We start from the raw sequence: 11,805 nt of genomic DNA, 5'->3' as shown, positions 1-11,805 counted from the left end.
CGCCGCGGGCACCCCCGACCCTCGCCGCTGCGCTCCCGCCCCGGGCGGCCGTCCCGCCGGCGCGCAGGGAGTTAACGGCGCCCGGTGCCGCGGGCCCCCGCCCGGGGCGGAGCGGGGCGGTGCCCGCCCGCCGCGGCCGGGAAGCGGCTCAGCCGCCGCCGCCGCCGTGCAGTTCGTCCGGGTGCAGCGAGAGGCTCTTCGTGGTTCCCGCCGCTGCAGGTAAGGGCTGAGCTCCGCCAGCCGCCGGCCGGCGCCTGCAGCGCGCGGTCCTCTCCGGGCCGCCGGGCCCGCAGCGCTTCCCGGCAGCGGCAGCCTCGGGCGGCGAAAGCCCCGCGGGGGGGGCAGCGGCGGTAAACCGGGCTGCCGTCGGGTGGGGGAGCGCTCGTCGCGGGCCGCGGGAGGGACCGCGGACGCGGAGCTCTCGTCGGACGCGGGGGCTGCGGCCGTGCCGCCGTTTCCGAGCGTAGAGCGATGGGAGCCGCCCGGAGGCGCCTCCGTCCGCGGAGGCGAGGGCGTCGTCTGGAAGTGATGTGCATCGTGAGCGAGCTGACATTGTTTGTGCAGCCTCCAGAGGGAAGCGACTGTCTAAACGTCAGCTCTGCAGTGGCTTCGGTCTTTCTAATGATGGGCCAGCACCGAACTAGAGCTTGGTTTTAAAACATCGGTCGGAGGGTTTGCACGCACGTTAAAGTGGGCCGCGCGCTTTCTTGAGCACGTTATTCTTGAAGATCGGTTTTAACTTTGGCTGAGGAGGGCTGCTGAAAATTTTGATGTAGCTATAAAAATTTCCGTTTGTTCAGGTAGTGAGGGAATTTTGTGGCTTTATATTAATTGGCTGCCTGTCAGCTACTACCTGATTGCTGAAAGGGTCTGCCGCGGGAAAATGGCTTTCTGCTTGCTCCTTTCTTCTATTCTTGCCAAGGCATCACCGGCTGGGTGCTGTTGGAGAGGTTATTCTGGACCTTTGGACTGTCAGAACTTTGTTCTCAGTTTTTTGAAGTACGTAATTACTTAGGGGATCACAGAACCAAGAACACTTAGAAATCACGTGGTTGCTTAATACTGTGAACAGCAGCTGAATGAATTTCCTCCGTTTATTTGCAGCCATTTGTCATCTAGGTACATAAAAATAACTTTGCTGTTTCTTCTTCTTCTTTTCCAGCTCCTTGTTATTAGGAGTCATGGCACTGTAGTTTTCTTGGAACAAATTATGCATTTTTCCCATAATGTACGTGATATAATAGTGATACCCTGTAGTAACTGACTCTTATCATACAACCATAATTGATTCTAAATGTGACTTTAATACTTTACCTCCTTGAGCAGAGATTCTAGTATACATTTAGTGTATCTAGTGCATGGGAAGTTTAGGCCTATTTAATAAAGGGTAATATTTTAAATGAAGAAAACTAATCGTCCTTATAAATTTTAATACATGTCCATTATTCAGTGGCTCTTAACAGGCAGACTTCAGGTTTATTTCATTTGGTTCTTCAGTTCTTTCAAAATTCTTGTATTATATAATTCTATTGCAAGACTGATTTCTTTCTATTTCCTTGTAGTGTGATCCTGGGGTTTTTAAGGATTACAATCCTGTCTCTATTATAATCTATGTGCTGTCACGCCCTTTGTAAGGGAGGGTAGAACAAAACTTTGTGATTCAGTACTTCCTGTAAGGGCAAAGTACCAACTTCAACACGTAGCCGTAGTCACTTCTGAAAATAATAACAAATGAATCATTCTATAATTATAATTCTGTCTATTTAAATGTCAAGTTGAATGCAGAAAGGAGAAGGGTTTTGGTGTAGGTTAGGGTAATGGATTAGGAAAAAAGATATTCAAGATAGATGATAAACTAGAGTGCTGTGACTTTTGGAGTCATGTTTGGTTTACTCTTCCTTGCCATTAGGCGAGGCCAGATAGAAATGCTCCTAAGGTCATTAGGAGGAGTTTAATGAAGAGGATATTATGAGTAAGATGCTTCTTGGAATCAGGTTTCAGGCATATGACAGTTAGAAATGACCTTCTAAAGTCAGAGGTGAAAGGAGGCTGAAGCTAGCTAGTGCAGCAGTCACTGTCGCTGTGGGAGGTATGGAAGAAGGAGGATTACTTAGCTATGAGACTTACCTCTCTCTGGCCCATGAGCCAGGTGTTGCTTATACCACAGAACAGAAGTAGTTCTGAGATGGGGGTTACATTAGCAAGGGATTAGTTTGGGCTTCAGTAGTTTGAAAGTGGTGATGCTCAGCCATAAAAAAATGGAGATGCTCATTTTGCTACAGTTACAAAAGCTGTAGTGTGGCTGAATTATTTTGGGTTTTTAATATTCATGACAGTATCATCTAAATAGAAAGTTTCTGTCACTGTTAATGATGCTAGCTTTACAGATGGGACTATGCCGATGCACTTATATCTAATTTTTTAAATATAATTCTAGGTATAAGCATACATGGCTCCTGGTGTCTCAAATGAGAAGAAAACTGATGACGAACAGTCTTCAAAGTAAGATTCAGAAATGAATTATCTTGTCAAATTCTACACTTACCTTCCTCCCCAAACTCATTACACACTTGTTTAGTTTAAGATAAAGTTTATGATACAAATATTGATTATAACATCAAGTATCTAGTAGAAGCTGTTTCGAGAAATGGAGTCTTTATCTGCTTTAACCACAACTACAGAGAGGGCTTTGCTGGCTAGCCATTTTCATTTATCACGACAGTTAATTTTTTGAAGCGTAAGTGATGGTTTTTGTTGTTGTTTTTTTTAATCCAGTGAGCTGTTGAAATGTTGACTTCGGTTGCTGCGTATGGCCAGACATACCTGCTTCAGGAGTTTGAACAAATATTTCAATCTGTTTCTCTAATCCTTAGTTTAAGCTTATTTTAGTAAAACCATACATGTTTAGTTGTCGGACATACGTGTTTTGTTTAAACCTCCGGAAGCCGTAGGTGCTTTACAACAGTGTGAGAGGAATAAATTGTCTGCTCCTTAGAGTTACAGGCCAAAGATTTTTATCAGGCAGCTTTGCCTCTACTGTAAATCCATGGCATTTGTCCAATGTACACATAGTAATATGCTTACTTTTATTGCCCATTTTACTCCAGGGTCCAAGTCTGCAGTTAGATCTGGATGGGCAGATAACCAGTACAAGTTAGTAACAGCCCTAGCTGCAGTGACATGGTGCGTTGAAGAGTGTTGCTGGTAGGGTATGAGATAAAAAAGGTAAAATACAGACACTGCTGAGGAAGGAAGCTGTATTTAGGCCAGGCATGAGGACAGTGGTGTTGGCACATACCACATGAATTTCCCTGTACTTTTAATAGAGGCCTCGCCTTTTCCCAATTTATTTCCCGGAGACAAGCTTTTATTGCTGGTATTCTTGTAAAGAAGGAAATATTTTTTGCTTGCCTGAGAACAAATTGTAAAGTGATTTCAAATCATATCCTACTTGTATGTAAAAGCCATTCCAATAAACATCAGCACAACCAACTGTTTCATCTGCATTAGTGAGTGACCCATTAAATATGGGTAGAGAGTCCCACAAAACCGAACAGGAATAATTCAGAGGAAGCAGTCTGGGAATTCTGCTCATGTGAGCTGGCAAATTCCTGGGCTGTCTGTGCCTTTCTGAAGAGCCATAAACCTGCTCTTTATTTCTCCAGGAGTCAAACAGGTCTGCTGGAGGGAAGAAGAAAGGCAACCAAAGCTTTTGGTTCCACCTGAGGTGGGATTTGTGTGAAGAGTGGCAAATGGGGCATGTGGGAGGTGGAAAGGAATTACTACTGAAGGGGCGAATGAACCATCTGCTTTGTTGGGCTGCTTTTTCAGTTACTGAAGGTGGTAGTCTGTGGTGGGCAGGGACAAATAGGGTGGATTGGGATGATACCTCTTTGGCTGTGCAGCTGCTGCTGAATAGTTAGTGGCATTAGGGAGAGAATTTCAAGAACTGAAACAATTAATAGAATATTGGGGTTGTAACTATTTTCTTTGCTTTCTGAGGAACAGTTCAGTGACCTCAGTATGGGCATCTAGGCCACTTTAGGCTTCTAAAGGTAACCAATACATCCTGCTCAGGATTGACAGATAAGACATAGGACCTACAGAAAAGCACTGGCCTCCTGGAGAGGCATTAGAAGACAGGCAGGATAACCTAAAACATCTAAAATAGTGCTAAACGCCTATGTTTAGGTTTCAGAGTTGTTCCTGCAAAATCTTAATGATTTTTTGCATAAACTCCAGGCAAACTCTTTTGTTTGTCTCCTCTGACAAAGCAGTTTGAATTTGCTGAGCCATGCTATGACTGCAGTGAGCCTTCATTAAGCTATTAAGTCATCTTGTGTCTGGAAGATATTTATTGCTTGACTTCATCTCTCAGAAACTACTTTGAAGTATTGGCTAGTATTTTGCTTAACCTTGTGATTATTGACTAGTTGTTCCTACCTGTTTCAATTGAACTTAAAACATCAAGCACAGAAGGCAGACGTTTTATGAATCATTCAGCTTGCTTAGTTATTCCACTACCCAATTTTCCATGAAGGCGATCCCACATGCTAAGTAGTTCAGTTTTCCCTCCTTGTCTTGTAGTTTCCTGGTTCTTCAGAAAGATTTTTTTTTGATTTTTTTTTTTTTTTTTAAGCTGTATCACTTCCTTACAGGAACCAATTTAAGAGGAAGTAAATTCTTTTTACCTCTTCCTGTCTTTCCCTTTTTCTTGCATTTTTTTTTTCTCTTCCGTGGTTTTTTCTTTGCTTCAGATTTCCGTTTGCCTCTTTTCTCTCCTGTTTCAGGTCCTCTGTATTCTTGTTACCAGTCTCATGCTGTAGAGTTTTCTCCTCCTGGCTGGATAACACAGAGTTACAGTGAGCCAAATTGCCAGAAATTCCCTTTTGGGCCTGTCTATAAAGCCCAAATCTTCCCACCCTTCTCAGGTGGTTAGGACGGTCAGTCAAAACACAGAGGTCGAGTTTGCTTTTCAGCTTTGCTATGGATTGTCTATGTAGTAAGGCAGTCTATTGAATATTCCCTGGTCCTGCTCCTATTGTTCTGCTCACCATAAAGACCCACCCTGGTTCACAACTTTAATATTTTTTAAGGTAAAAGTCACACTGTTGCAAATGCATGCTACCATCTGGGCTTTTCTTTAGCAATTTCATCCTGTGCAATAAATGGAATGTTAAATATCGTATGTGATTTGTTATGAGATGTAAGGTGGTTGTGAAATTTAGGATTTCCTTAATGTAATGCATGAGGAACCAAAATAAGGTAGTGCAGGCATACTTAAGTGTGGCATTTCCCAACTTTTACTGTTTGACTTTGCAAAATTATCATCTATTCAATGTAGGAGTTTGTATATACTCCATATGTTTCACAATGTTGCTGTCCTGGCAGAGACAATTTTATCCATCTCTGCAACCCTCATCTGGAGAAAATGAAAGAAGACATCCTGTACCATTTTGCACTTGGGACTGGTACCCATGATTTTCCAGCATTGTTTGGAGATGTAAAGGTAAGACGCTTCATTTCATTCAGCCAGCCTAAGCTTTTCTGCAGAAGGTGGAAGTGTAGCTGTCTTCAAAATAAGACTAAATGTGTCAGCATGCCACCAATTGAGGAATGAGTGGAAAGGGGATAAGATTTTGTGGGTCCTTGTCACTGTCAATATCAAGCAAAATTGGGGATAGTTGTTTCTGACTGTCTCTTTTCATCCAGTAAAAAGGCAAATGCTGCAGTCTCTATTCAGGTAGAACTCCCTTTTGGGGCGCCTTCAAGCCAGTATCTGTCTTTTACTCATTTAAAAAGGATGAAAGCATTTGAGTACTATGTAGAAGGTTTTTTTTTTCCCCCTAAATTTTCTTCATGGCCTTTTAGAATGATTATGAGAAAAGCCACATCTAGGAATACCTTTGGGTTAACTGAAGGTGTTTGCATCCTCATGTTGATCTTTGCATGTGCTTTGATATGCTGAATCATGCAATTGATTTTGTTTTGTCAAATACTCTCCACCCCAGTTTGTATGCGTTGGAGGAAGTCCTTCACGGATGAGAGCTTTTATCGCCTACATAGCTGAAGAACTGGGGCTTGGGAGCCCTGGTTGTGACTATCCTAACATCTGTGCGGGAACTGACCGTTATGCAATGTACAAAGTGGGACCTGTTTTGTCAGTCAGTGTAAGTATCTCACTTAATCAGATACGGGGGACAGTTCAATGAAGCTGTTCAAAGTAGAAAATATGAATGCACATTTCTTTTAAAAACTTAGTAGATGGAATCAGGTTTTTAAGTTTGTATCAGCCATGATCAAAATAGTTCAGTCAACTAATTAAGAATTCCATTTTAGCCCCTTTTTGTAAGAGGGCAAACCTCTGAGACTTTCATTCCTTTCTTGCCTCCTTTTTCCTCAGTGTACCACTGAGGTGTTACAGGAATGGCCTTATAAATTTTTTGAGCAGACTTATTGTTGCCTCGTCCCTGTTCTGTATGCTGAATAATGGGGGAAAAAGGTCACTTGATGCATATGGGATATTGGAAAAAATGGCTGTATCATCCAGAGCTACATATCTGCAGTGGCATTGTCAAATGTGCTAACATAACTTAAGAGTAGCATTCCATGAGACTTTTGCTACTAACTCATGTATGCATTTTAAAACTTCATACCTTTAATTTGTAGATATGATTACATACTTAAGTTGCAATTGCATAACTGTAGTATCATTCTGCACCCTTTCTTTTGAGTTGTAATTATCACATTATCATGCAAATTAAGGTGGACTTGTATTTGCTGAACTTTGTGACTAAACCACAATGTCTGTGTTTTGAAAAAAATTAGCTTAACTATTCACTAGCACTTCAGGTTAGTAAAAAATCAGCATGGGGTTTTTCTTGTGTTTAAGAAAAGTTCTGTGATGAAGATTCTGTATTTGTCAACTATTAGGAAAGGACACTTTATACTCTTGAGAATGTAAATATTTTATAATTCATGATTTTTAGAAATATTGTACTTCATCCATAGTCTGCCAAAGCCAGTGGGAATCTTTCTGTTTACCTGCAGTAGCCTTTCAGTAGGCCTATAGGTTAGGATTTTTGTGGGAGTGAATTAGGTGACAATTGGAAGAAAAAAAAATCAGGAAGGAGATATTGTCCAGCATGTTCTTCTGTATATATTTTGCATTGTCTATGTGAATGTTGAATATGAATTTCTGCTTTCATTTCAGCATGGTATGGGCATTCCTTCTATTTCAATCATGTTGCACGAGCTGATCAAACTGTTGTATCATGCCAAGTGTTCCAACATAACCATTGTTCGCATTGGCACCTCTGGTGGAATAGGTATCTCCCCTCTTGATTTCTTTTTTTCTTCAAACTGAAGCATCTTTGTAGGAGAGTAAAGCATGTCTCTGCAAGTAATTGATGGTCAGAACACAGGAGATGAATCGTTTTGCTTCTGTAATTTTGAAAGAAAAGACAGTATCTGCGTTTGGATAGAGAAAATGTACTTAAGAGATCTGACACTGGGAGGAGAAGGACATTCCTGTCCTGTATGAAAAGTATGAGATAAGAATGAATATATAATGAAAAAGGAAAAATTTCATTCTTTCAGAAATTATTGTAATAATAAACTGAAGCAGCTAGGCATGCACAAAAAAAAAAATCTCTCAGTGAAGTCAGGGGCAAAATTGCCACCTTTAAAAGAAGCAGGTCTGGGTCAAGATGTATGGTTTATGTGTGTGGAAACAAAGCATTAACTACATTGTGAAGCTATACCTATTTCTTTTTACTGCAGGTCTGGAGCCAGGCTCAGTGGTTATAACTAGGCAATCTGTAGATGCCACCTTCAAACCTCAGTTTGAACAGGTTATTCTGGGAAAGACTGTAATTCGCAGTACAAACCTAGATGAACAGCTAGCTAAGGAACTGATGCAGTGCAGTAAAGAAATCGGTCAGTTCAATACAGTCATTGGAAACACTATGTGCACTTTGGATTTCTATGAAGGTAAGGCTGGTGACAGACTAACAGAAGTATATTGGTAAGCGGCAATAGATAAATACTGAATAATATTTTAACATTAGTGTTCCAGTTCACTGAACAGAAGGCATTCCCTACTTTGACTTGTCTTGTCGGCTGTAATTAACCTGTTCTTCATACATGTAAAATCAAGCATTGTGCTTAGCAGTTTGCTGTATTGAACTTCTAATTTTGTGAAGGTTTATTTCCCCTCAGCTCTGATAGATCCTCTCAAATACATATAGTCTACTATACACTTTTCACGTACTCATCAGTTAGGTATGTTTGTCACAAAATTTTTGTGATTTACTGATGCATCCTAGAGGATTACAGGAGTGAGAATTATTTGTGGCTGGTTTTGTTTTTTGTTTTGTTTTGTTTTGTTTTGTTTTCCACTGGTTAAGTATCTAAAGTAAATCTTTTCTAAAAGAAGTGTCGGAACTTGTTTCCCATGCACATTTTGAGCAAAGCAGTGATCAGACAACTGAAGACAATATTTTGCTGAGTTGTGTCAAGGCTGCTACATAGGAGAGGCAAACCTCCAAGGCTTACTTTGGATAAACATATAGACATTCAGGTGCTTTTCTGATCTCCCAAGTCTATTCACAAACATCTTTCAAATCTTGCGAGAACAGAGTGTAGTGGCACCTGATATGACTTTCTGTAGCTGTTACTGGATAGGTGACAAAGGGTGCAATGCAGAGGGGAACACGTGGTCTGCATAATGCTCAAGCTTGGTCAGAAGCAGATACTGTCAGTTTGTGTATCTCCTCAGACACCAACCACAGGTGCAAGCTACACTAAATAAAAGTGTCAGGAATGTTTTCAACTCATACAGCAAAAAACTGAGAACAGGCTCAAGGGTATTCATTTAGGACTACATCTCCTGAAAACAAGAAGATACCGAGCAAAAGACTGCAATTTAACTTTACTGTACATAACCTGCTGCCATTTTTTTCTGTAGGTGTTAGTCTTGAATAATTTCAATAAACTAATTTTCTCAAAAAATGGTAATAGTATTACCTAGTTAGCTTAAGAGACTCTTCATCTCTTACCTTAGAGAGTCTTTAAGTAATAAAATGTTCATCCTTTCAAGATAGTATGAGGAAGGCATTTTCAAGCCTGGCAGTTTTTCTAGACTATGATTAAACATAGAAAAAATGCAGCACTTCCATACAGCTTAAAGTTTGTTGTTGAATTTTGACACATGCCCCACATGCAGGAAACTACTACTTACATTTTCCCATTTATGAATTTGAGAATTTAAGCTGGAGAAGACCAATTAAATTACCGTGATTCACATTATAAAAAATAGAAGTAATATGTAGAAGCTCTAGCGATAGCTAAGAATCACTTTGTCCTGTTTGTCTTGTGCATGAAAATAAAGAGTGGTAGTAAAAGCTGGACACTGTATAGGGGAAAATACAGTAATTGAGTGTTTTAGAAACTGAATTTGTTCTGTGACTTCATCACTGAAAATTTCTGCAAAATTACTTTGTAGGACAGGGCAGGTTGGATGGTGCAATCTGCTTATATAATGAAGAAGAGAAACTGCAATATTTGAAGGAAGCTTATGATTCTGGTGTCAGAAACATAGAGATGGAGTCTTCCGTATTTGCGGCAATGTGTAATCTCAGCGGTGTCAAAGGTAAACTAACTTAAAGTCACTTTATTCAAGCCGTAGCTTGAATATTTAATTATTTCTGCATTGCAGCGGGGTTGTGGTAAAACTGCAAATGAGGTCTTAACATAGTAGAACTGTTTTTTTTATATGCAGAAGTTTATAATTCTGTTGCTATGATTGTTTGATTTGTGTCATGTGTATTCAAAAATTATGCAAACTTTGTCACGTAGTTCTTATACGGTTTAGTCCTGTTGTTTGCTATTCCAGCCTGTGGCAAGCACATAAATCATTGAAGTACCTAATTACCCTATAGCATTAATTTGTTTTCTTCGATTAGTTTTTTAAGTTTACAGGAAGCAACTGGTTAATTTAAGCAATCAGGTGATTCTCATATATATAAAACTATAATCACTTTCTATACTTTCATATCAAATTGAAAATATAAATATTTTGTGTAGACTTACGGCTTTGATTCTTAAACACTTGGGAGATTTTTACTAGCATCATGAATAAACCATTCCTAATCATAAAACAAGTTTTTAATTTTTTTTACAGAAGCTAGCTAATTTTCAGTAAAGATTAGGAAAAAAAAAAAAAAAGCGCTACAAATAATGTAATACAGTGCCTTTCTACTGACCATGTTAACTATAGTCTCTCACTTTCCTTGGCAAGGAATTTGCCAATTTAAAACACTGATGTTTCTCAAACTTCTTTAAACTCAAGAAGGATGAAGTGAAGAAAAATGAGCAAAAAGGCCAAGTTATATCAAACATCCTCAGTTCTTACTGACTTGAGAGTGATTAAAAACCCAACCCATGCTATCACTGAGGCATTAGGGAGCCTGGCCCCTTTTGCTGTCTCTACTTTGTAGGTCTGTAATGCGTATTACTGCTTGTGCTCTGCAAATTGTCACTAGCAGAAACCCCAGATACAGAAGAGTGATGGTAAAGTTCAGCTTGAGTGAAAGGAGGGATTTTACCTTTGGACTCTGATTACCAAAAGGCAGCAGGTGAGCCTGAGGTGATCCATGAGATCCTCATGCACTTCCAGTGTTCCCCATCCATGAATGTCGAAGGAGCTCATCTGCTGGTTCCCAATGGGTGGCATCTACAGCACAGGGATTCGAGTTGACTATAAGGTAGATAGTGGAGGGCTGTAACTACATTTGCTAGAACAGTCTTTCTGATAACTTCCTACCAGTCAAGTCCTGGGTACTTGAGAAATATAATTCCTATCCAGAAAAACATAAGAATCATGATACAAGAGTAAGTATCTGCAGCTGTCTGAGAGCTCTTGCTTTATTACTGTAGCGATCAGTTGTCTTAAACTGTTTGTACCTTTGCTTATGTCATCCACAGCACGCTAGTCCCCTCGCATTTTATGGTACTGTGCACCATTTTTGGGGGTTTGTTTTCTCTCATATTTCTAATCTTCTAGCTGTTTGTTCAAATGTTTATGCTTTTGGACTGCAGAAGTGCCAGAATATCATTCCTAACTAATGCTGTCTTTTAATTTCTAGCTGCCGTAGTGTGTGTCACTCTTCTGAATCGGCTTGAGGGGGACCAGATTAATAGCTCACATGATGTACTTGTGGAGTATCAGCAGAGGCCACAGAAGTTAGTGGGATATTTCATTAAGAAAAGTCTTGGGAAAGTATGAAATATCCACCATAGAAGCAGAAGGCTTTTGCACAGCTGAAGTCATGGTCATGACTTCTGTGCATTTAAGGTCTTTTGCCTCAGAATACCTTACAGCATTCCGTGTGTCTGTGGAAGCTAATAATTTTTGTCAGTGTCCTTTGGCAACTGAATGTGCTGAATTCACTTTTCTGTGATTTGGAAAGGGGATCTGTTGTGAAGGACAAGCCTGCTATAATATATGAAAAGGCCTTATTTATCCCTGCTATAAAAGAAAAACTAGGAAGAGAATCAAACTTTATTGCCAAATACTTGCAAACCACCAAATTAAAATTAACTTAAGAATGCTATTCCCTTTCTTGTTGCTACAAAAAATTATATAAGTTATATTTGTCTTTGTTGCTTCACTTGTAAAGAAAACTTAAAGTGAATGCGGTTTATTTTTTGCAAACTTTGACAAATAAACAATACTATTTTCATATATTAAAATTTCATGAAATTGCAAAGTGTGGGACTGAATTTTCTAAGCATTAAGGCTTG

General features: G+C 39.9%; 1 protein-coding gene and 1 long non-coding RNA gene across 4 annotated transcripts; one reads left to right on the top strand and one right to left on the bottom strand.

The window, feature by feature from the left end:
- Positions 1-102: 102 nt before the first annotated feature.
- UPP1 (uridine phosphorylase 1) lies at positions 103-11,767 on the top strand. 2 transcript variants are annotated; one of them, XM_041123211.1, is made up of 9 exons: positions 103-219; positions 2,438-2,502; positions 4,791-4,842; positions 5,423-5,509; positions 6,012-6,170; positions 7,214-7,328; positions 7,783-7,992; positions 9,506-9,652; positions 11,148-11,767. In XM_041123211.1, exons 2-9 carry the CDS (start codon positions 2,450-2,452, stop codon positions 11,285-11,287), a joined length of 963 nt encoding a protein of 320 aa, XP_040979145.1. In that variant the 5' UTR covers positions 103-219; positions 2,438-2,449; the 3' UTR covers positions 11,288-11,767. The 2 variants fall into 2 exon arrangements, with proteins under 2 accessions (XP_040979145.1, XP_029867695.1); XM_030011835.2 differs by lacking the exon at positions 4,791-4,842 and having other exon boundaries at positions 107-219; positions 5,392-5,509.
- Positions 2,841-11,053, bottom strand: LOC121233270. Of its 2 annotated transcripts, XR_005932282.1 has the most exons (5): positions 10,966-11,053; positions 10,608-10,735; positions 6,657-7,443; positions 4,692-4,842; positions 2,841-3,128 (listed from the first exon to the last, which is right to left on the bottom strand). It is a non-coding gene; the product is annotated as an uncharacterized LOC121233270 (long non-coding RNA). The 2 variants fall into 2 exon arrangements; XR_005932281.1 differs by lacking the exon at positions 2,841-3,128 and having other exon boundaries at positions 4,578-4,842.
- Positions 11,768-11,805: the final 38 nt, after the last annotated feature.

The sequence above is a fragment of the Aquila chrysaetos genome, chromosome 4, assembly GCF_900496995.4.
Source record: "Aquila chrysaetos chrysaetos chromosome 4, bAquChr1.4, whole genome shotgun sequence".
NCBI classification, from domain to species: domain Eukaryota; kingdom Metazoa; phylum Chordata; class Aves; order Accipitriformes; family Accipitridae; genus Aquila; species Aquila chrysaetos.
The sequence above is the reverse complement of the archived record's forward strand: the minus strand, read 5'-3'. Positions and strand labels throughout refer to the sequence as shown.